Source organism: Theropithecus gelada, chromosome 18 (genome assembly GCF_003255815.1).
Source record: "Theropithecus gelada isolate Dixy chromosome 18, Tgel_1.0, whole genome shotgun sequence".
Taxonomy (NCBI): domain Eukaryota; kingdom Metazoa; phylum Chordata; class Mammalia; order Primates; family Cercopithecidae; genus Theropithecus; species Theropithecus gelada.
Genome location: NC_037686.1, coordinates 16,099,808 through 16,125,785, shown reverse-complemented (window position 1 = coordinate 16,125,785; position 25,978 = coordinate 16,099,808). Strand labels below are relative to the sequence as shown.

General features: G+C 43.8%; 1 protein-coding gene across 3 annotated transcripts in view; it reads right to left on the bottom strand.

Moving 5' to 3' along the window:
* TTC39C (tetratricopeptide repeat domain 39C) overlaps window positions 1-25,730 on the bottom strand; it is a 141,919-nt gene extending 116,189 nt beyond the window's left edge. For 2 of the 3 annotated variants that reach the window (XM_025365597.1, XM_025365599.1), the window contains exon 1: window positions 3,804-4,588. In XM_025365597.1, the coding sequence (XP_025221382.1) occupies window positions 3,804-3,973 (170 nt within the window). In that variant the 5' untranslated portion in view covers window positions 3,974-4,588. Of the gene's footprint in view, window positions 1-3,803; window positions 4,589-25,467 lie in introns of those variants that run through there. The other variant, XM_025365598.1, reaches the window with a different exon arrangement.
* Window positions 25,731-25,978: the final 248 nt, after the last annotated feature.

Here is a 25,978-nt window from a genome sequence, read left to right as displayed (position 1 = left end):
AGTAATACTAGTGAGCGTGCAGTTCTGACCACTCTTTTCCCAATGTCATTTCATGTCTCCACGTGGGTTTTTCTGTTGTTTCCTCTCCTAGGTTTCCGTTTAAACCTCACCACCTCTCACATTCTCCTTTTCCCCTTGCCCCGCCCCTCCCAACTCCTCATTCAACTGATTCACTTCTACCCCATCATAAAGCTCAGGCATCACTTCCTCCACAAAACTGTCCTTCAGGCTGGGTTAGACGCTGCTTCTCTTTTCTTCTACAGGCTCCAGGGGACCATGGTTATGTCTCCCAGCCTCCCTATCACCATCAGCTTTACCTATACCTACACTGCAGCATCGAAACATCTAGCATGTGTCTCTGGCACCTAACCCACAGCCTATCTTATGTGCCTGAGCAACGGAAGGTCTGAGTGCATGTCACATATGCAAACAGCGAGGGAGGAAGGGAATGAGTATCTGTGTGTGAAGGGGCAGTGACTGCTGATAGACCAGCACACTAGGCACTAAGACCAAGATCAGGAACTTGACTTCAGGTGGTCAAGATCACGAACTTAAAAACATATGGACTTGGGTTCAAAGCAGGAGCGCCCTCCAGCAGGAAAATTTATCCTGACCTCTGGGAAAACACCTCAAAGTGCATAATGGTGGCTCAGCACCACCAAAGGGCAGTTTGTTGCTACATTATTACTATAGTTCCAACAAAAAGGCAGCTACAGTTTCAAATCCCAACCAGGGAGCTGTCCTATATTCCAAAAGAAGGCTTCTACTGTGCATATATTTCTAATTCCTATATGCCTAATATCTGAATTATACAATCCAGACTTGCCACGAATTCAGAGTGGCCTTCACGACAATCTGTTTCTACAAAGTAACCATTTCTCATTAGGCAGCAGCTGATAAACTTTCACCATTCTAGTAAGGTGGCATGAGAAAATGATCTTCTTGCTTTAATAAAAAATATTGTTACACTAGATATAAAATATGTTTCCACTGTTAAAGTGTAAAAGTAAGACTCTGGAAGGTTTACTAGTAGAGGAAGGGTGTCCCCCTGTGATAAACAATCATTAAAAAAGGAGACAGAGAGGGTAATTTGCCCATCCCTCTTATGTAGATAAAATGAGCCGGCAGTGTGCTCCTCAAACACTTACCAAGTCACTGCTGAGCCTTCAGCAGGCCATTTGACTTTGGAACAGAAAGGGAAGTTTCCCAATGTATAACAGAATCTTAAATCCTTCATACGTAATACATAAAATGAACTTTAAATAGAAAAGCCACCTGCACACAGGACATTGTGTCTTGCACTTGAACTACACTGTGAAGAAGCAAGCACAATACTAGTGGGGACGGCACCACTTACAGAAGCTAGCTAGAGTTTATTGAGTGCTTACACTTAGCCAGGGGCCATGGATTATTTCTTTTAATTGTAACCACCACACAATAATGTGGGTACTCTTATTGTTACTCCTATTTTACAGGTAAGGAAGCAAATTTTGAGAAACCAAAGTCAGCAGCCACAAAAGTGGCAAAAGTAAGACTGGAACCCAGGTTGCAGGACTCTTGTCCATGATCACACCTGTACGCAACTGTGCTTTCCAAAACATACATCAGAAGCACCTTTTGGGAGGTAGGAAGAACGCAATGATTGTCCACACCACAAACAAATCAGATGAAGCCAAGGAAAACTGATAGGATGATACCATCTTTGTCTACCTCTGTCTTTTTCCCTCCCATCATCTCTAAAAAAGGCTTTTTAAAACAAGGTCGCAGAGCAGATGACAAATTATTATAAATTTAGTGAGGGAGGCAGAATGGTAAAATGAAAAGAGTCCTTGATATAGAACTATAGTGTTTGTGTCCTGGTCCATAGTAAAAACTAAGTCTCATGAGCCTCGTTATAAAACTGTCACGATAAGATACACCTCACTCTTTTGTTGTCATGAGAATAGTGAGGATATATAAGGGAATGTGTCTAGCACTGTGCTTGGCAGAAAAGAGGTACTACAGTTTTTTTCCCTTCTTTATCTTCAGTTCCCATTTCAAAATACAAGCAGACAGCACCTAGCTATACAATATAAACATTCCCTGGGCACCTCCAACGCACTCACCTACAGAGAAATATCTCTGAAGGGGGATCTCTCTGCTGGTGCTGTGGGAGAGTTTTCCAACCACTCATATACTGCCTTCTATTAACAGTGCACAAAATTTTCTAGATAAAGCAAAAATTCCATGCATTCAATGTAAAGGTAGTATTTTAGCCTACTAATGCAGAAAAGGAAGGGGGAAAAAAGACCATTAAAATAAATATCACAGGAGACTTCAAAGCCAGAAGTACTGAAACATGCAAGTACCTAAATCATCAACTAAAAAGAGTAAATTTGACTCTACAACTCTCTCCAACCTCTCATACAACACAAACTGGTAGTCTAAAAAAGGAATCATAGCACAGTACAGGAAATATTCATACCTTTTTTCCTGAGGGCTTCTTAAAAACTACCAAAGAGAAATTGTGTGACAAGTAAACCCTTTAAATCCCCCATCAACAGCCTTTGATGAAACTTCATCTTGAACCCAGACTTGTATGCTTTAAAAATGAAATGTTCTAAGTAAAGCGAAGTTGTTTCTACTTTCAGACCAAAGGGGGAAAAATCACTGATTTAAAAGTGAAAGGTCTTTAGTGAAAAGTTCACAGTTGTGAGATATTTGCTTTGCCATTAAGAAGGTGGAAGCTCTGCTGGGTAGAAACCACCATTCTTTGAGGTCTGGAGACTTTAGGCATTCTCATTTTTACAGACTCTGCCTCTCGGTCACAGTTGTACATTGATCCTCTCATTCCAACCAAACTACACTTTGGGTCTCCAACGTGTGAAGCATGTGGCCCTTAAACGTGTTCGGGAAAGCTACTAATCAACATCCTTAAGGCTCGTCAACAATCCAGACGGCAAATCACAAACTTGCTTCCTCAACCCGAGAACACACACTCCAGGTCCCCAACGAAATGAAGGTTCCTTCCACCCCCACAGGAAAACTACCAGGTTTCAGTTCTTTCGCTTTATTTTTTAAAAGACAAATAAAAAATTAACTGAACACACGTGTTTTCCTACCATTCTCATATACTTTTTAAAAATCCCTCCATTTTCTTCCTTCCTTTACGTTGGAAAAATTCTTAATAAATAACGCCTGCTTGAAAGACATCAGGAACTCATTTTGAGGACTGAGTTTGTAGAAAACACGGCAGAGAGATGAGTGGGCAGAGTTGGGCTGAAATTTTTAAATTCCTGCACGGCAAAGCAACTGTGCGTGTCTGTTTTCAAACAATAAAAGCGTCTGGAACCGCACAATGATGCAGAGCCATGCGAGGCGCGAGGAGCAGGCAGCTGGTGGGCTCCGTGTCACAAAGGCTGCCGGGGCAGCACGCGAGCCAGAGTCACGACAAGCCCGGGTCCCAGGCTCGCTGCTGCCTCAAATCTCATCCGGTCCCAAAGCCAGCTGCCCTGCGGAGAGAAGCCGACCGGCACCGGGCACATCTCTGGGAGGGCGAGGCTGGGAGAAAGTGAGAGGGGAGACTGCGGGCGCGCGGGGGGTCCCGGGAGGGAAAGGACTACGGAGCCGCGGGTAGGGGGTGGAAGAGGAGATGTGGCAGAGGCGCATTCCCTCCGGCTGATCTTGCCCGGGAGGCGACCTGGGGACCGGAATCGGGGACTGACAGGAGGGGGAGGGGGCTCCCGGGGGCCGCAGATCCAGGCGCGTGAGCCGGACACGAGGTGCGCGCAGCCGGGTTGGGGGAGCGGGGACGCGTGGGTCACCTGTATTGTTTGAAAAGCTGGTCCGACTCCCTGAAGCCGTTGTTGAGCAGCATGTTGATGCCGGCCAGGGCCAGCTCCGCGTCCTGCAGGGGCGCCGCCGCCGCCGCCGCTGCCGCGTCCGAGTCTCTGTCGTCCCGCCTCCGCGGCCGCTGCTGCTCCGAGCCGGCCATGGGCGCGCGAGGCCCTGCGCTGGGCCGAGGCGAGGTCGGGAGCAGCTGCTGCGGCCCCGCGCGCGCCCGGAGCCCGGCTCTACCTGCCCGGAGCCAAGCGGAGCCGGGAGGGAGGGGAGAAGGGGGAGGGAAGGGGAGGGAAGGACCGCGGAGGGAGGAGCCGCGGCCCGGCTGCGGCGCGGCGTGGGAGGTGGGCGTCCGGCCGCCGCCGCGGGGATTACTCAGCAGCACCCGCCCGCTCCTCAGGCGCCCTCGGAGGCACCCGACTCGCTCGGGCCCCGAAGCGGAATCCGTTTCCGGGTGTCTCTCACCCCGCCAAGCCGGTCCCCGCGCGGCGGCCGCCTCCACTTCCTGCAGCCCCGCGCCCCGGCCCCTCCCGGGTCCCCAGGCCGCGCCCTCGCCCACCGCCCAGGGCTGCTCGGACACACGCACGCGAGGCCCGGAGACCCGAGCGCCCCCACCCTCCCCCGAAGGGGCCGGACCCAGGAGTCGAGGGGAGGGCAAGGCGCGGAGGGAGAGCGAGCGTGCGGGTCTGGAAGGGAAGGGAAGGGGACGGGGAACTCCGCCTGGGCCGCAATGCAAGCGCGCGGCGCTTTGTCCACGAGTAACTGAAACCCCACGTAGCCCGCGACCGCGACCAGAGACTTCATCCCGACCCTGGGGCCGCCCCCTAGGACCAGGGCAGCCAATTCCCGAGGAGGTGGGCGGCGGGGGCGGGGTCTCTGGCACCTGCCGGGCCGCTCCCCTGAGCCCCGCGCTGCGGGACTGCAACGCAGAGCCCCTCGGAGCCAGGGACCACCCACTCCAGCCCGCCACCACCATTTGCGCAATGGGGCAGGAGGGGAAATGGAGGCCTATATGCCATATGCCCAAATATTTAAAAGTTATAAATACAGCTGCTAAAGTGTGTCCTGTTGTCACACTGCCAATTATTCTTGCAAAGCTTTGGTTTTCATATGACCAAATGTCAGCAAAACATCAAAAGTGACTGAATTTAACTACTATCACAGAGGTCTTACTGTTCTGATGATGGGCTGGTGATACCTGGATGCCTAATATTCTAGAGACAAGCAATGCATAAATCATCTTCATGTTTTTTTCATAAATTTATTTTTCTCTAATTTAGCAAAATCCCTTAATGTAGTGTTACAATCAAGATTATGTTCTAATGCCAAATTAAACAACCTTCCTTGAGTCGCTGTCGTTTTTAGAGTGTAGTTTATTAATTTCAACTTGGAGAAACTTTGCTGAAGCATTTATAACAGAATTGTTTTTTAAAATGAAAGCAATCCTCAGGTTTAGAAATAACTTATGAATTTTAAACATTATGTCATCCATTATCATGGGACCAGTATAAGTTATTACAGAAAAATGCAAAATAATTTTGTCATATAAGTTGCTTTTACTTATTTTGTAAATTGTACCATCTCTTATAAGAATATCTAAATCCATACAGGATTTTCAACTTTTATAAATAGAAATTTTAGAGTAATAAGAAGTACTGCCACTCCTTAAGTGTCATCTATAACTGTTGCAGAACCTTGCTAATTCTTGAGTACATCTGGAACCACAAACTGGAACACTGACGGAAGCAAGAAAATGGACGATTCTCATCCTTGGGAAACAGTACGTTGTAATGCAGGAGTCACTGCATGCATGCTGTCTGAGAAGGATTTGACAAGCTGACCTTTAAAAAAAATCTAGGTTTTCTTGGAGTTAACATAAACATAGTTATGTTCACATAACATAGTCTCAAACGTCAGCAGTGTCACTATCCTTCATGGCATTGAGCTAAAAATGAGAAGCAGCATTCCCTGGAGCCTCCATGGCATCAATCACGATAATGGATGTTGAGGGTTATGCACCCCACTGAGGCAGCACTGAATGCCAGATCCTAAGTTACAGAGGTGCTCGTATGTTTTTTAATAAATTTGTGTGTGTGTGTGTGTGTGTGTTGATGGGCAAGGCCCTCAAACGCAGGTCTTAGGGACTCTACTGCTCATTGAGGCCCACATGAGGCCATTGGCATGGAGGGGTCCCCTGGCCACACACTGCCCGAGGTCACTCTGACAACATACACTTATAGACTGCTGGAACTTTGGATCTGTGGAACCATTTGCCAGATCCCTGAAGCAGTCTAGTCAACAAGGGAGAGAAGCCAAGAGAAAAATATCAGACATAGGAGATAGCCTGCACTCCCCCAACTGGGAAAGACAGCCAAGCACAGTCCTATATGTCCCTATTACTGGGAAGGGAAAAAAAAAAAAAAAGAATTTCAAGGAATTGATGACACTATGTTTATGGGTTGTACTTGAGGCCCTGCAGCTGAGGATGTGGGGAGAAGTGAGCAAAGTCAGAGCACTGTTTGTGGGGCTAGTCCTGTCTCAAGAACCTCACACAGTCCGTTGTGCAGACAGGGAAATTTAATTGTTGAACAATTAAGGCAAGGTCCAATGCAACTGCCCAGCACCCCACAACAGGCAGGGGAGGGGTGGCGTAGATAGAGGGATAACTCTACCACGTAATACATACCAGATATGTGCAAAATTGGATTTAATCAGGTACCAAAACAGTTACATTAGCATCATCATCATGAAGGGACATTTTAAAATATTTGTCCGTGATGAGAGATTCAAAAAGGTTAAAGATGGGCCCCCAAATCCTGAAGGAAGAGAACACGTGGACTAGTAATACTTGTGGCAGCTGTAGTTGGCATTGACACCTGCCCCGGGTTCACATTGCAAGGGAGAATTAAGGCTGTGTTTTCTCCACTCGATAAAAATGACAGGTTATAACGGCAGATAGTGGTATCTAAGAAGTCATAGTGCAAATTACCTACAAAAGGAAGGAAAATCTAGATTCCTAACACTCCAGGGCACCATACACTTGACACTGTGAGATAGTCAGCACCTTCCTGCAAAACTAATGCAGTCTGCAGTGCACTTGACTTCAGCCAAATAGGATTTATCTAGGTGTTTCCTTTGGAAGTTGAGAGAAAGAGAGTGGCAAAAAGGGAGAAAAAAAGAGAAAAGAAAAGCCAGTGAGTGGTGGAAATAACCCACTTCCTTTCTGCAGTGGGTGTTGCCAGTATTTTGTGGTTCTTCATTCGATTTCATTGTGAAAATGAAACTTTAATTTCAAATGATCAGTAAAAGAAGTTTTAGACATGTGTTGTTTTTTATAAGGTAGATTTTTAGAAATAAGGTGTTGTGGTTGCAAATGACAGAGAAACCTGACCCAAACTGGCTCAGAAAGGCAAATGTATTGATTGGTGTAGAGAAGTTTTACAAAATGAGGCTATATCCCTGGCTTCAACACTAACCAGGACCCAGTTTCTCCTCTTCACCTCTTAGCTTTGCCACTTTGGTGTCTAATGGCTCTATTCTGAGACAGGGCTGCCTCTCCTGGTCCCAGAAGGTTTTTGGAAGCTACCAGAGCTACAAGCTTGCTGGCTACATCCAGCAGGAAGACATTGCTTCTCTAACAGCTTAACTGAAATCCCCTAATTAAATCTCACTGGCTTTAATTGGCGAGATTGTAGTCAGGTGCCCATCCTTGCACCAATTAGTGTGACTAGGAGGGGCAGATCACTCTAATTGGATTAAGCCAGTCAAGGTCTGCTCCAGGACCTGGATGGGTAGAACCTATTTCACCCAAACTACCTGGCTGGGAAATCCCAGACCTATTAGGAAAAGAGAGGTAGGGAATGGATGCGAGAGCGACAATCAACAAACATACCCTACCTTGTCTTCCTGAACATGTTTTGAATTTTTGGAATTACATTCTTTTTTTTCTTGAGACAGGGTCTCGTTCTTTACCCAGGCTAGAATGTGGGGGCGAGATCATGGCTCAATGCAGCCTTGACCTCCCAGGCTCAAGTGATCCCCACACCTCAGCCTCCTGAGTAGCTGGAACTACAGGCATGTGTCATCACACCCAGCTAATTTTCATATGTTTTGTAGAGATAGGGTTTCACATATGTTGCCCAGGCTGGTCTCAAACTCCTGAGCTCAGGTGATCCGCCCACCTCGGCCTCTTAGAGAGCTGGGATTACAGGCATGAGCCACCCATGCCTGGCCTGGAATTATACTTTAAATGCATTTGAAGAATAAAGTACCACAAGAAAACCTTACTGTGTGTACTTTGGTTGTATTAATTTTTCGGTGATGCCAACAGTTATGCCTTTGTGCATCTTTTTTGTAAATCCATACTATATGTCGAATATATACAGGTTCCCAAAATGTCTGAAATTCTAAGAAGGAGGAGAGTAGGGAAATTAATATCACTATTTTTATGTGGTGCTAGCTTTACCCATTCAGCTCTTCTACTGAAGGTGAAGTAAGATTTAATTAACTACCTTTAACTAGAAGGCAAATCAGGTCAAGTGTTGCTATGTAAAACCTATTAAATTGTTTAGCCTAAAGCTGCCTCCTTACATATTTTAGAAGATTTCTCCATACATAGTGAACTGTAGCCTAACTGGATGGGTAAACAGACTGTAAAGAACTCTTGTAACAAGTAGCCGAATTTCAGCCAATCACAGCAGGCAACTGTTCAAACCATTGCCAAATAAGGCAGACCCGGAGCTGTAACCAATTTGTTTCTGTATCTCACTTCTGTTTACTTTATGTCACTTACTTTCTTCTGTCCACAAATCCTCTCTGATGCATGACAGCGCCAGTTGCTCTGAACCTATTCTGATGGTGGCGTTGCCCAATTCTCCAATTGTTCTTTGTCCAATTAAACTCTGTTAATTTATCTAAAGTCTTTCTTCTAACAAACCATACAGCAGGTTCCTTCCTTTTCTGCTCATAGGTGGATCACTAGTTTGCCTCTAAGGAGGGGAACATAGTTGTGGACCAGGGAGGTTCACCTGGCTGTTTTTGCAGTTGGATGTGTGCAGAGGACACTCACGGCTGCCCCGGGAAACCACAGCAGTTACCATGAGCGAGGAAACCATCCCCCTTTGGGCTGGACGCCCCCTCACCTGCCCTTTCGTAAACCAGATAGCCCCTGGAGTGCAGTAGCGGTTTAGGCAGGTGTTTACTAGAGATCATTGTTCTGCTGCTGTGAAGATTCAGGGACAAACTAGGGAAGAAGGCATTGTCTCTCCTCCATGGGTTTCCTCCCCTGGGAAGCTTAAGCAGTGATCTCTCCTGCACTAGCCTTTGACTGGGGTGTGTTTTTGAGTGTGACTGCAGGTCCTCTGTTGGTCTTCAGACAGTTTCATTCTCTCTCCCCATTATGCCTCCTTTCCCTTAACCCATCTCCTTCCTTTTCACTGATAGTCCCTGTTCCCTGGATCTACCATCCCTCCCTCTTCCTTACAGAGATAATCAAGTTTTCCTCTCCCTTGGTCCCTTCTCATGACTTGCACATTTTGCAGCCTCGGGTGAATGTCCATTACTTCTCTTCTCTGTCTACTGACTTGTTCTGTAGAGAGAAAGGCTGTCTCTGTTTCAAGACATGCATCTACTGAGTCCCTGGAGAGGAAAGTGGATGAGCTCCAGTCCCATGGATAAAGGAAGTGTCAAATAGTAGCAGGTTCTATTCAGTGCCCTGGTGGGTTTTCTCTGGATTGTTTAAAACCAAAAAAATCTTTCCACTAGAATTTTTTAAACTTTTCTTTTAGGTTTGGAGGTACATGTGCAGGTTTGTTATATAGCTAAACTCATGTCACAGGGGTTTGTTGTACAGATTATTTTATCACCCAGGTTCTAAACCCAGTTATTTTTTCTGATCCTCTCCCTTCTCCCAGCCTCTACCCTCAAGTAGACCCCGGTGTCTGTGGTTCCCCTTTTTGTGTCCATATGTTCTCATCATTTAGCTCCCACTTACAAGTGAGAACATGCGGTGTTTGGTTTTCTGCTCCTGTGTGAGTTTGCTAAGGATGATGGCCTCCAGCTCCATCCATGTCCCTGCAAAGGACATGATCTTATTCTTTTTTATGGCTGTGTGGTATTCCATGGTGTACATGTGCCACATTTTCTTTATGCCGTCTACAGTTGATGGGCATTTAGTTTGATTCCATGTCTTTGTTACTGTGAAGAGTGCTGCAGTTGAACTATCGTGTACATGTGTCTTTATGAAGAAATGTGTACATGTGTCTTTATGACAGAGCGATTTATATTTCCCTGGTTATATACCCAATAATGGGGTTGCTGGGTCAAATAGGAATTCTGTTTTTAGCTCTTTGAGGAATGGCCACACCGCATTCCACAATGGTTGGACTAATTTACACTCCCACCAACAGTGGCACTGTAATTAATTTCTGTCTGGATTCCCCATTTTTATCTAAACAAGAAAGGTACTTTCCTTCTATTCATGTGACTTTACCTTGTTTCCTACTGAAAATCCTGGCCTTATGCTAAGGTATTATTAATCCTTTCCTGCACAAACAGAGGGCAAATGGCACAGCCGAGCTCTTCTCTCCAGTCAGTAGGCTTCTCCCCTGACTGCAGGAGGAAGGAGGAGGTATCTTTTGGTTCATCTAACAAAGTGTATGAATCTATTTGGGGTGGAAGCGGCAGCAGTATTGGCATTTGCTTCTCACAGTGGATTTGTTTCCAAATCTTAAAGTGTAGTCAGATTCCCTCGGACATTCGAGAGCATGCAGGAGGTGTTCACAACCTGTTTGTAAGTTGAATGGTGAGGGTGAGCTACAGAGGGGATGAGTTGGACTCAGAGGAGAAAGGAGATTAGGCCAGGAGTCTAAATCGTGGATTATGACTCTGGTCCTGCAATGCACTGACTTTGTGATTTGGAGCAATTTGACTTCATCTCCTTCAGCCTCAATGTCCCCATTTATAATATAAAGATAATCAGTACCTTCAAGGCAAGTAAATGAGATAGTGGGCATGTGAACATGCTTTGTTAATCTGTAATACCAAGATATTATTTGAACCTATACAATTTATTTTCAGATATTAATTAAAGTCAGCGGGTCCTTCTGTTCACATATTTACTTGTCAACACTATCTTGAAATTTCCAGCTAAAAGAAAGTCTGTGCAATTAAATAACTAGTTGCATCATACAGAGATGATTAATTTAAACCATTTATAATATAAACAATACATGTTCACTATTGTTAATGCAGCATGAGGAAGAAGTACAGATATTCTTCAGAATGTATAAAAATATAAAATAGTCTGGGTGAGGTGGCTCATGCCTGTAATCCCAGCATTTTGGGAGGCCGAGGTGGGTGGATCACCTGAGGTCAGAAGTTCAAGACCAGCCTGGCAAACATGGTGAAACCCTGTCTCTACTAAAAATACAAAAACTAGCCAGGCCTGGTGGTACATGTCTGTAATCCCAGCTTATTAGGAGGCTGAGCCAGGAGAATCGCTTGAACCCAGGAGGCAGAAGTTATAGTGAGCCAAGATCATGCCACTGTACTCCAGCCTGGGCAAAAATAAATACATAAATATAGTGAGATTCCATCTCCAAAAATAAATACATAAATATAGTAAAAATATCTACACTTTAGAGTTCATTTGGACCTGAATTATTTCTGCTTTTATAATCCCTCAGTATTATTTTGGACAAGGAAATAGATACTATTTGGTATGAAGAGTTTTAAAATGCATCTCTATGTTCTGTGTGTCCAACATGGTTTGCAGTCAGCTCTTGTTTACATAGGCATTGCTAATATAAAATAATTCCTTATTGGTAAATCATTTGTGTTTTGCTCTGGTGTTACTTAGCAATCCATGTGTCTCAATCCAGAACTCTGTGCCACAGAATTCCCCTAAAGTAACTTAAGGAACCAGTTGAAGAAAAATTTTTCTATCTGCAAGTAATTCATACAAGTATCATCTTTATGCACAGCCTACAGCTCATGAGCCTGATACTCTGGTTTTTCATAGGATACTCACTGGGTGCTCCAACTGTGTCAGGAATAGGGGTAAGTGCTGGCAATATTTAGACAGATATGACAAGGCCCCTGCCCTAGAGAAGCTCGTCCTGATGAGACATGTAGCCAAATACGCATTCATAGCACAATATGGTAAGTATCATAGTAGACCTTGGTGCCAAGTTTGTCAGAATCCATTTATTCCTGGACTGATTTAACACTATATCCCTAAATGATTATAACAAACTTATATCTTATGTATTGATATTTACTGATGTTTTTATTAATTTGTTCATTCTTTACACCTTTAGAGTTCAGATATGGGCCACAGTAGATCACCTGTCTCACTGATTTATAGTCAATCCTTGATTTTTTGCCCCCACCCCCACCCCCCACCCGACAGCATTAACCAGTTTGTATTCCTCTGCTGGTCATTGAAGATAGATAATCACTGTTTTTGATCACTTTCATTCACATCCATCTTCAAAAGATGATCTACCACAACTGAAGATACTTAAAACGACATGAACAAATTTTTAAAGACAATTCCAGGAGGTAAATTAGAAAGACGAAAATAATACCTTAAAGAAAGCATCTGTAGTCTCCCAAGGTGTGTAAAGGAGAAAATAACTGCTACCATGTATAATATTGTTTATTTGTTTTTAAAAATTTGGGCTGAGCATGGTGGCTAACGCCTACACTTTGGGAGGCCAAGGTGGGTGGATCACTTGAGCTCAGGAGTTTGAGACCAGCCTGAGCAACATAGCAAAACCCCATCTCTATAAAAATACAAAAAGTAGCTGGACGTGATGGCATGCACCTGTAGTCCCAGCTCCTTGGGAGACTGAAGTGGGAGGATGGCTTGAGCCTAGGAGGTTGAGGCTGCAGTGAGCCATGATTGTGCCACTGCACTCCAACCTGGGTGACCTATCTAAAAAAAAAATAAAAAAATAAAAAAATTCCATAAGATTAGCTCACTTACCCTAAGGAAGGCACACACACACATTCTAAAAACTAATCTTGAAAATGTTCTACATTAGATAGTGGTGGTTGGTTGCACAACTCTGTAAATACACTGAAAACCATTGACTTGTATTTAGTTATTATTATTTTTTTAGAGACAGGGTCTCACTCAGTTAGCCATGCTGGAGTACAGTGGTGCAATCATAGCTTATTGAAGCTTCAAACTCTTAGATTCAAGCCATCCTCCAACCTTAACCCCCTGACTGCAGGCACACATCACTGCAGCTAAGTTTTACTTTTAATTTTTTTTTTTTTTTTTTTTTTTTTTTTTTTTTTTTTTTTGAGAGACAAGCTCTCGCTTTGTTGCCCAGGCTGGTCTTAAACTCCTGGCCTCAAGAGATACTCCCACTTCAGCCTCCCAAAGTCTTGGGATTACAGTCGTGAGCCACCTTGCCTGGCCAGATTGTATACTATACATGGTGACTTTTGCTGTATATAAATTATATCTCAATAAAGCCGTTAATTGAAAAATAATTTTAACCATTTTAAACCACAGGGTGCAGAGCAGTGGAATAAGGGAGCTAATGGCTTGAGTCCTGTGCTTTCATACACCTGGGACAGAAAAAATATTTTATTATAAAAAAAGAAAATCTTATCTTTGAAGAGTGTCCATCAATCTAGAATGACTGCTGGCTAGCATCACTACATGCTGGGTGCTGGGTTAAGACTTTACAAATGTTGTTCCATTTAATTCTCAAAGTAACTCTGTAAGGTGGGCTTTATCCCAAGTTTAAACATGTGAGAAGAAAGACAAGTGTAATAACTTTCCCAAGGCCGTAAAGCAGATAATGGTTAGAGTGAGGTTTCAGTGTAGGTCTCATTGCCCACAGTGGTTCAGTCTTAGTTGTTAACTTAAAACTGAGTACCTTCTGGAAACCTGACTGAGGGCATTCACACACTTGCTTATGAATTTCATGGCGTTAGTTCTTCCTGAAAGTCGTACTATTCCTTAGTTAGAAGGCATTTTGAAGACATGAAAATACATTATCTCATATATGATCTAATTCAGCAAAATTAGGGTGCAGCCCAGGCATCTGTATTTTAGCGATAACCTCAGGTGAGTCTAATGTCAGCACATTTAAGAGCCCCTTATGAGAAAGAGTTGTCCGGATGGTAACTCCCAGAAAGCAGGGTGGCTATTCATCTTTGTGTACCTTGCCTGATTTTTTACCCTTATTATATGTTTGAGAAATAATGCATGAAAAATGAATGAAAGCACAGCGGAATGCATGATTTTCATGGAAAGTCATGCTCACATCCTTGCACAGGAACAGTTGTATTATTATATTAAACTCAGAATAAAGGTGCATATTTTAACCTTAAAAGCAAGAGCATTTCATGTGATGTCTTTAAAAATTCCATGCAGCTAGCGGTGTATACATCTGGAGTTGAAAGCAACACCACACAAGGGTAACCAGGTCAGAAGGAGACGTGCCAATACTAAGGATGGAAGGAGGATGTGGACACTAAGAAATCACTTAATTTCTAACTCTTGACATTTATTTTTAAATGTGGTTATAAAAGAAGACTCAGAACATTTGGCTGTGTCATGGCTAAAAATACACATTTTTCACTTCTCCTCACTCCCTTCACCCTACCACCTCCTCTGAGACAAAAACAGTAAAAACAAGGATATACTGTGAGATGATAAAGATAAAATGAGAACGCTGTCTATACCCACAGACAGGGAACGGGATGCTCAGATGCCACATGGACTCGTTTCTTCCTTCCCAAACCCAGGCCAAAGGACAACAGCTGGCTGGGCTCAGGAGCAATCTTACTTCCCGTCCTGCTCCAGAAAGGTAACCACCCCTAGTAGCCTTGTTCCTCACCTCGGCCTCTGGAGCGGTGTTTGCCTCTGCACTGTGCTTTTTTGGGGAACTAAAATGGCCTCGTGTAAATAAAAAATGCTGGATCGGCCGTGGTGGCTCACCCCTGTAATCCCAGTGCTCCAAGAGGCCAAAGCAGGAAGGATTGCTTGAGGCCAGGAGTTGGAAACTAGCCTGGGCAACATAGTGAGATCCTCATCTTTACAAAATTTTTAAAAACCTAGCCAGGTGTGGTGGTAGGCCCCTGTTGTCCTAGCTACTTGGGAAGCTAAGGCAGGAGGATCACTCAAGCCCAAAAGTCTGAGGCTGCAGTCAGGTGTGATTGCACCACTGTACTCCAATCCGGGTGACGGAGTGAGACCTTGTCTCTTAAAAAAAGAAAAGCATTCATTTTTCATTTTGTTTTTCTCTGTTCAACTAAGTAACTCAAGCCATTTAAAAAAGTATTTGTCTTTAGAGAGATTTTTTTTTCATACAAGGGTCATACAAATAGTCATAGGTACACCAGTGGTTCACTCAAAGAATGAGAGATTCTGTAAACTGCAGGTTATCCCAGATGTCATCCAATATGACTTATGATTCATCAGAAACACTATTATATTTGACCTATGACAAGGATCAGTTTATTTCAACAGGATCTTTTTTGAGGACCTACTATGTGCCAGTCACTGTATGCTAGCTGCTGTGGAAAACATAATTGACTAAAATACAACCCCTGAACCTGAGAATCTTCTAGTCTAGTGGGTGAGACAGACACACTGACAGATCTTTTAATGTAAGATAGTCATAAGATAGAGGTATACACGCTGTGCTTTGGGAGCACAGAATAGGGACATTAGTCCAGCTGGGGGTTCATGGAAGGCTTCCTGTGAGGGATTTGATGACTGAGCTGACTATGGGCAAAAGAGGTAGGAAGTGGATTCCAGGCAGAGGAGCAGTGGCATGGACAGGTGAGACTGCAGAAATCCTCAAACAGTGCAGTTGTTCTAGAGTACAGAGAGTGAGGCAGGAAGTGGCCAGAGACGAGGCAGGAGAGGTGGTCAGCCCTCAAGCATGAGGGCTTTCTGTGCCTTGCCCTGGAGCCTCTAGGCAAAGAGGAGTCAGTAAGAACTTAGGACAGGGGAATGACATAGTCAGATTTGTGGGCAGATGGAAGATTTAATATGGATTTAATTTAGTATGAATTTTAATTTAGTATATAGACTAGAGGCTTCTGGAAGGCAATTGCAGAAGAGCAGAGCACTTGTAACTCCCACTGTGTGTGAAATTGTTAGTTCTCTTTCTGTTGCAAGTGACCAAACCCAGTGCATACAGGCTTAAGTGGAAAAGGTACAGCCTGAGGGTGGATCTCAGGCATCTGCAGGGCTGGATACATATATTCACTCAGTGACGCCACGATTCTGTTTCTTTCTACAGTTTGGTTTTTTTCTCTCCTGCAGAGAGAGAGCAAGTTAACAGGACAGTTCTTCATTTTGTAGAACTGTCCTGCACATTGCAAGAGTCTAGCATTCCTGTCTCACAATGCCAAAAGCAACCCCCAAGCATTAGAACAACCCAGAAATCCCCATACATTAAAAAAGGAAAAGGTCCTGAGCGCAGTACTAGCTCCCATCTTGCACCATCACTCTGGGCATTCCAGACCCCTCTTTGCCAAACTTCAGTTTTCTCTAACACCACCTGCCTTTAAAACTCTAAATGGCTGCTGGTCAATTCGGTCTCCATTGACTCTGTGAGCAAGTAACCATCACTAGAGACCTCATCAAGTTGGAGTCTTTAAATCTGGACCCCACCCCACTTCTTTTAGTTTTTCTTTCCTGTTAGCATTGGTCTCCATGCTTGCCCATTCATAGAGGAAGAGAGACTATCTCCCTCCAGTTTTCTAGATCCCCATTGGCAAGGATGATTCTGATGAGTGCTGCTTGTGTCATCTGGGAATCCTACAGCCAATCACTGGAGGATAGGATACTCTGATTGGCCACCCTGGGTCCTATGGGAAGGCATCAAGGAGGCTGACAGCCCCGCAAGACCACACACAATGGGGGAGAAGTTGTCCAAAGAAAGACATGTGTCTAAACAACTTATGTCTGCCTCAGGGGATAGATAAGCAATAACAAAATAGAATTACCTTACATTTCACCCTCCAATGTTGCATTCTGTGGTAAATAAATTAAAAACCCTCAAACTTCCTCTTACCTATTCCAATTTTCATGAACTTGGAAAATGACCTAATTGAGTAGAACCCAAGAGTAATGAAGCACCACTTTGTGAAATGTTTATTTAGGACACCGATGGGAGGATGTGGTGGTGATGGTGGAGGCAGAGCTGTGAAGAACTGAGAGGCTGTTAGAAAACTGTGGTGGAACAGTGGCTGGGGAAAAGGTAAGAAAGTCAAGGGAAAGGGACAGTTGGCCTAATGGAAGAACATCCATAAAGCAAGAACTCAAGGGGGAAGAGAGAGGAGAGAAAGGAGATGGGAGAGACAGTGAAACTTTATACCAGACCAACTAGAAGGGTTGGTTTATCCCAGGAAAAACGAGACAGAGAATATCTAGAATCGAGGAAGAGGTTAATTGATTAACTCCTAATATTTTTCAAGGACCTTGGCTTAGGACATGAATCCAGTGACCTGAGGTCAGCAGTTTCGATCTGAACCCAAGCGACGTTGACCTGGGGCCTGGGCAGGTAAGAACCCTACTTTTCCAGACATGAAGTCTAATAGGAACACAGATAAAAGTAGACTAGAGCAGACCAGTGACAGAGAGGAGGCTGGTAGAGGAACCTCTTGACTATCTAGGAGACCCCAAGCTTGCTTTCAAGTGTTAAACTTCTGCCAGGATAATCGAGTGAAGGCAAGGCAGCTGTGTAAAGGTTTACCTCCAAATTTTCTTACCTTTTACATAGGTTCTAGAATGACAGAATCTCAAAATTGGGTGGACACAGAAGCCATTGCATCAAAGATCTCAGATCTTGATCCAACTCTGGGGAGGTCTGTTGACCTTGATCAAGTTGCTTAACATCTCTCAGCTTTGGTTTCATTATTAACAAACACACGTAACAACAGTCTCTGTTTACTTCACGAGATTACTGTGATAACCAGGTGACAGGACCTACATAATTTGGGGGGCCCAGTGCAAAATGAAAATGTGGAGTCCCTGGCTTAAAAAATCATGAAGAATTTTAAGATGGCAACAGCAGGGCATTGAACCAAGTGCTGGGTGCTTCTGAGATCAGAGCCCTGTGTGACCGCACAGGTCTCATGGCCATGAAGACAGCCCTGCCAGGCAAGGTAATGTGCATCAAAGTACTTTAGCAATCTGCAAAAGTTCAACAAATTGGTAAGGATTCTCTTTCTTTTTTCCCCCTTGGCTCTCCAGGATTGTATTTGCTGGGGCTGCTATCAAAAATACCACGAACTGGATGGCTTAAACACCAGAAATTATTCTCTTACAGTTCTGGAGGACTAAAGTCCAAAATCAAGGTGTCAGCAGGGTTGGTTTCCCTGAGAGCCACAAGTGAAGGATCTGTCCCAGGCATCTCTCCTTGGCTGGTAGGTAGCCATCTTCTCTTTATGTCTCTTTACCTTGCCTTCCCTCTATGCATGTCTCTATGTCCAATTTTTCCTTCTTATAAGGACTGCAGTTATATTGGATTAGGGCCCATGCTAATGACCTTGTTTTAATTTGATTACCTCTGTAAGACCCTATCTCCCTATAAGGGCACACTCTGAAATGCTAGGGGTTAGGATTTCAACATAAGAATTTAGGGGTGTGGGGGACAGTTAAACCCATAACAAACATCAGAGCCCCTGCACTCTTTGGAGGCATGCTGATGGTGTGAGGTCTCATGAGGAGGTGGTGATGTTAGGGTCTAGTAGGGAAAGGGTCCTGCCCCCATGGTAGTGGTGTTTGGGCCCCGGTTTCTGCTGCCTAGTTGGCAGCTCTCATTGCTTGCATTATAAGCCCACTCTTCAGTTTCTGAAAGCTCTTCCATGTACACCCAATAAATTCATTTTTGGTTTAAGGAAGCTAAAGTATGTTCTTGTGGCTTGCAAATAAGAACCCTGACTGATACTCAGATACAACATTAGAATCAGGAAGGGAACTACTTGGACTTAAGTTTTAGGCCTCCCTACATGTGCTCAGCCCCATCTGCCTGCTGGGCCCTGGCTGCTTGCTCAGTGGGGAGCCCCAGCTTCCCAGTCTCACTTTCTCTCTGCCACTGTCTGCAGATGCTGCTTCCCCACAGGGTGAGGGCTGACAGCCGGGCTTAGGCATGGCTGCTACAATGCCCATCTTATGGGAGCCGAGGCGTTTGCAGCCCAGGTCCTAGCACAGGGCACCGGATCTCCCCAGCACTTGCAGACTCAGATGAAGCTTCTTGCCCCCTGGCTGGGAGCCTAGAAGATGGCTGCCTTGTCACTGCTTAAAAGGTAAATAGCCCAAATTGAGGGAGAGTTGAATCCACAGAGGACCCACTTTGACCAGAGAGTCAGGAGATAAGCTCCTCTCTCTTCCTCCCCTGTGACAATTTTGAAATGTGGTGGCTCCACATGGCCCGTCCAGAGAGGCCTGTGTGGCTATGACTGGTGAAGTTTCTGCAGCACCCTGGCCAGTTTGGTTCATATCACCCCACATTGACTCCCTTACCCTCACCCTTCCAGCTCTGGGATAGAGCCTTACACCTTAAACTTGGCCTCAGGCTCTGATTTCTATGGAAATCCTGAAGGCTAGGAGCCTTGCAGGAAGGCTTAGGTTTTGAATGTGGAAAGGGAGGAGAGGAAACCATTTCATCACACCCATGTGTCCACAGCGCTCAACTTACCTGAGGCTCAAACACATAAACTGGCACAGACCAGGAACTGTGAACAATGAAGCTGGGTATGTTATAAAAATACCAATTATGTCAGAGCCACAGAGGGACCTGAGGCAGTCATCCAAGATGATTCAGGACAGAAGCTGGAAAACAAAAGGGCTTTCACCTGGATGAGCCATTTAATGGCAGCTGTGTAAATGGACACCAGGGTCACATGTGTATATTTAAAGGGTGTGACTTACTCTCCCCATAATGACAGGTTCCTGAGCAGCAGGATAAAAGGAATTGTTACCACTGTATAGTAGTTTACCACTTGAGTGCTCCAGAGAGCTCCACTGTGTCTATTTAGAACCAGCTTGATGCTTACAGTTTAGACTGCAGTACTACACCAGAGAAATAATTAGATACACCACTTCCTTGCAGCATTTATGTCAGCCCACAAATGATGATCGGTTAGGCTATTCGGGGATGTGTAAATACATTTATAAATTCTTATAGTTTCTTTTAAAAATAATTTTTCTAATTTGTATTATTATTATTATTACATATTTTGGAAACAGTGTCTTGCTCTGTCACCCGGGCTGGAGTACAATAGTGTGATCTCGGCTCACTGCAACCTCTATCTCCTGGGTTCAAGCAATTCTCCTCTCTCAACCTCCAAGTAGCTAGGATTACACGCGTGCGCCATCAGACCTGGCTAATTTTTATATTTTTAGAGAGATGGGGGTCTCACTATGTTGGCCAGGCTGGCCTCAAGTGTTCCAAATGCCTCGGCCTCCCAAAGTGCTGGGATTACAGGCGTGAGCCACTGCACCTGGCCTAGTTTCTTCTTAAAATGAGGTTCGAGTAGGTCTTCTAAAAATATTTAATAATAAAAACTGGAGTTTGGGACAACTAAAGACAACAATAAGGGAGATTCCAGAAGGAAAAACAGCCTGACATCTGCTAGTCCTATGATACTGGCAAATGACCAGGCCTCTCTAAACCTCAGCCCCCTCATCTACAAAGTAGAGAATATAATAGCCTCTAACTTGTTATAAGAATTAGGGGAGCTAGTGTGTGGGGAAAGCCTAGTGCTCATACGTGTTAGTTACATCATCTTTATTGATCACTACAAATTACTGCTTCTCAGGAACCCACTACCCTGCCCCTGTCTGTTCCTCACATTTCGGAAGTAGAACACATGCTTCTGTGCTCCAAATCGGCTCAAGACAACTCTTCTCTAAACCAATTTGGTTTTCTTTCTTCTTTTTTTTTTGAGACAGGGTCTGACTCTGTCACCAAGGCTAGAATGCAGTGGCATGATCACAGCTCATACAGCCTTAAACTGCTAGGTTCAAGCAATCTTCCTACCTCAGCCTCCTGAGTAGCTGAAACTACAGTCACATGCCACTATGCCTGTTTTGGTTTCTTTTTTTAATTTTTTTTATTATTATTTATTTCTATTTTTTGAGACAGAGTCTTGCTGTGTTGCCCGGGCTGGAGTGCAGTAGGGCAATCTCAGCTCACTGCAAGCTCTGCCTCTTGGGTCCAAGCAATTCTCCCTGTCTCAGCCTCCTGAGTAGCTGTGAGTACAGGCACCCACCACCATGCCTGGCTAATTTTCGTATTTTTAGTAGGGACAGGATTTTGCCATGTTGGCCAGGCTGGTCTCGAATTCCTGTCCTCAGGTGATCCACCTGCCTTGGCCTCTCAAAGCGCTGGGATTACAGGCGTGAGCCACTGCGCCTGGCCTCTTTATTTTTCTTTTTAGAGACAGGGTCTTGCTGTGTTGCCTGGGCTGGTCTCAAACTCCTGGCCTCAGGCAGTCCTCCCGCCTTGACCTCCCAAAGCACTGAGATTACAGAAAGGAGCCACTGTGCCCTGCCTAAGTGAATTTATTTTTCTTCTTTTTGAGACAGAGTCTTGCTCTGTCATCCAGGCTGGAGTGCAGTGGCGCGATCTCGGCTCACCGCAACCTCTGCCTCCCAGATTCAAGCGATTCTCCTGCCTCAGCCTCCCGAGTAGCTGGGACTACAGGCGTGTGCCACTACGTCCAGCTAATTTTTTGTGTTTTCAGTAGAGATGGGGTTTCACTATGTTAGCCAGGATAGTTTCGATCTCCCGACCTTGTGATCTACCCATGTCTGCCTCCCAAAGTGCTGGGATTACAGGCATGAGCCACCAAGCCTGGCCAACCAATTTCTTAATAGGAAGGCATCCACCTATGCCCTGAAGTGAAGATTGGGTCCCCAGTCTTCCTTGAGCAAGGTAGGTCTCAAATATTTGAGCGCATGGAAATCTTCTGGGCTATGTATAGATTTCTAGGCCTCATCCTCAAAAGTCCTGATTTAGTAGGTCTGGGGCTTGGGACTGGGGAATCACCGTTTTTCACACATGTACACTGGTGCACACATTCACATACACATGCCATGATTCTGAAGCAGAAGATATTTGGGCCACATTTCCAGAAATATTCCCTGCAGGGCTCACTCCTCCAGCCTTATGATGAGTATATGCAAACAACCTGAGGTCATGGAAAGCATCTCCAGTGTTTTCCCCTTGGACTGCAGGCATATTTAATTAGCCAGTGCCCACACTGACCTTATTTGAATATTAGCACAGGTGCAATGGCTTACATTTAGAGTGTACCGATATAAAGAAGTTATAATGACGCAGTGCTTCCCAAACTTGGCTGTATGGTAGATACACTTAGGGAAATTTTTGATGCACTGCCCCTCCTCCATCTCTCTGGCCCATGCCCAAATCCAATTAGAAAATCGGCAAAAGATATAAAGAGACATTTTACTGAAGAGGATATACAGATGGCAAATAAACACATGAAAAGATGTTCAACATCACTCATTTTGATGGAAATGTAAACTAAACCACAATGAAGTTTCACTACACACCTACAGAATGGCTAAAATAAAACATAGTGACAGTATCAAATGTTGGCAGGAATGTGGAGAAATTGGATCTCTCCTTGCTGGTGGAGATGTAAAATGGTACAGCCACTCTGGAACAACGTTTGGCAGTTTCTTTAAAAACTAAACATATACTTAACATACGATCCAACAACAGCACTTCTGGCATTCATGCCAGAGAAATAAAAACTTATGTTCCCACACAAAAACTTTTTATAAATTTTTGAGACAGAGTCTTGCTCTATCACCCAGGCTGGAGTGCAGTGGTGTGATTGTGGCTCACTGCAGCCTTGATCTCCTGGGCTCAAGCAATCCTCCTACCTCAGCCTCCTGAGTACCTGGAACCACAGGTTTATGCCACCATGCCTGGCTAATTTTTTTTTTTTTTTTTTTTGGTAGAGATGGGGTTTTGCTATGTTGCCCACGCTGGTCACACAAAAACTTTTATACACATGTTCATGGCAGCTTTATCTGTAATAGCCCCAAGGTGTAGTACATCTATACCAGCAATAAAAAGGAATGAACTATCGATTCACACAACCTAGATGGATCTCAGGTGCATTATGGTGAGTGACAAAGCCAATCTCAAAAGGGTACACACTGTTTGATTCCATTTATTTATTTATTTAGAGACAGAGTCTCACTCTGTCGCCCAAGCTGAAGGGCAGTGGTGCAGTCTTGGCTCACTGCAATCTCCACCTCCTGGATTTGAGTGATTTTCGTGCCTCAGCCCCCTGAGTAGCTGGGACTACAGGCATGCACCACCACACCAGGCTAATTTTGGGGTATTTTTAGTAGAGATGGGGTTTCGACATGTTAGCCAGGCTGGTCTCAAACTCCTGACCTCAAGTGACCCACCTGTCTCGGCCTCCCAAAGTGCTAGGATGACATATGTGAGCTACCATGCCTGGCCGATTCCATTTATTTAACAGTCTTGAGATGACAAAGTTATTGAGATTAGTGTTCGTCAGGAGTTAGGGATAGTAGAGAGAAGGCAGGTAGGTGATACCATAAAGGCATATCTTCGTGGTGATGGAATAGTTCTGCATCATAATTGCAATGCTGCTTATACGAATCTAGATATGTGATAAAGTGACAGAAAACTGTACACACACATTTTACCAAGGTCAATTTCCTCACATCTGGTGTGAGATGTAACCATTAGGAAAAACTTGTGGATTATAATTTTTTTTTTTACAAAAGGAAAAGATCCTGATGTCCAGGCCACTCCCAGACCAATGAAATCAGAGTCTCCGAGGGTGCAGTCCACGCATCAGCGCATGGCCCTGGTGATGACTAAGTGCAGCCAAGTCGCAGTTTATTATAAGGCAGTTCACAGATGCTGCTGCTGCTGCTAGCATTTCATCTGCTGAGTATCATGCTCAGTAGAAACAGCCGTCCGAGGTAGAGCCCTGCGGGACTTTGAGTGTTAATGCTGGGTGCATAGTGATGAGGCTTTTTTAAAGCCTTGAAATGGGGCCAACTGGTATTACCTAAGGAACCTAAGTAACATTCAGTGTGTGAGCCTAAGCCTTGGCTATGGGAGGAGGGGCGAGTAGGGGAAGCACATGATGTTAAACTAGGCTAATGGGTTTAATTTCCCTTTGTTTTCCTAGATTTCTTGGCAAATAGAAAAAGTTCTCTTGGTTTTCTGTTTAAAGTTCATGACAGATTCCCTAAGTGTTTGTAAACCATCTGCCAACCACACGGATGAGCTCTCACACAAAGATTTTGGAGATACAGACTGATTTCCTTTGGTGACTACAACTGATTTTTTTTTTTTTTTTAGTTACTACAATTGATTTTATCTCTATAATTTTCTTCTCTGTCATCTTATTTTAAACAAACAAAAACTGTGGCACAAAAATAAAGTGATGGTTTTTGAGGAAAACATATCTATTTGTTTTTCTTTTTGTATCTTCAGTCAAAACATCTAAGGAATGATAATGAAAATAATAGAAAACCTTTTGCACTGGGAAACTATTTCTCTCTGTTTTTAGCCTTCATTTATTTTTTTGCTGTTTTATTGCCAGAGCTTCATATCTTTTCAGAGATTCATGTGCATAACAGTTTTAAATGTTTTTCCAAAATGAACTCCAGCTGAATCTCAGAGAAGAAAGCTTTGTTAATGGCGACAATTCATTTACGATTAATATGAAGCTTTCTGGCTGATTGCTGGTGATGTCATATGAACCATTAGGTTGGTGCAAAATGGTTTTACCATTAAAAGCAATTATTTTTGCACAAACCTAATGCCAAAACATATAATGTCAAACTATGGTCCATTTCTATTATATTTCCCAAGACAATTAAATTGGTATACAATTTTTTTCATAGATTTTCAGTTTATAATATGTAGTAAAATTAAATAATTATCTAGAATAGCATTGCTAATTGTGACATTACTTAAATATTTATGAAAAGTAAACTTTGATCTGCCATTTCACTCACAGCTGCTTAAGGATAGTAAAAGATGAGATTCTAAATTTCACAGCTAGAGGCCTACATTTTGATCTTTATATAAGATTTAATGAAATTCACCGTGACATTTTTGGTCATTTTTATACATTCTCAACCAAGTAGGAGTACAAGATCTATAAGTGAGGGTCTACTAAATTATTTGATATAAAAAGGGGTCAATGTACTTCATAATCATTAGTAATAACAAATGCTATGGGCATTTATTGAGCATCTGTGTGTAGACATTATGTTATTGTAGATATTTTCTGTTAACCTGATATTAATGCGTGTCTTTACACCCAGCCCTCCAAGAGATACTATGCAAATGCTTTAACATCTGGCATTTGATGAAAAATAGCAGAGATTTTAAAGAATGGCACTGAGAAAGTCTTGTCACGTTTTTATGGAAATCCATTCTGGAAGCATTTCTTTCCATTATATGTCTTGTCTATTTCATACTGAAAGCCCTTTTATCACAGCCTCAATTTGCATTAGTATTTCAGCATCAAAGATGAACTTAGCCAGTGCAATGACAACATGATAAAAACATAAAATGATATAACAATAATTCTTCTTGCTTATTACTCATCCTGTCTCATCAAGCCACTTACCACAAAAGAAGCTTGAGGTTTCTTAGGAGCAAGATAGAATTCTTAGGACTCAGCCTTTCTGAGCCAGTGGCAGGATAGTTGCTTCTAAAGAGGCTGTGTGTGTAGGTGCTGGAGGGGTTAGGTCTCCAGGAGGGACAAGACGGACAGTTGGAAATAAATTCAGAATCCTGCCTCTGTTGTAGCAAAACTCTCCATTCTCTTTCTTACCTTTTCTCAGAACCTGCTTACATAACCATGGTTAACCTATATGCGTAAGCATGATTAAAAAGATTGACACAGTCGGGCAGTCTTTTCTGTGCTATGCACCCAGGAGCACAACCCTTGGGCCTGAAGCATTGGCGGCAGGCTCTGGCTCTGTGCGTGGTGCAGGTCAGTCCGGCCTGCTTGCCAGTTACTCGGTAGTTATGTCCAGGGAGAAGCAAGTCATGCTTGTTAGGCAGATTGCTGCACTCTAAGCACAAAAATGTCAAGGGCACATAATTACTACTAATGCAAAAACATAGAAAAGCTG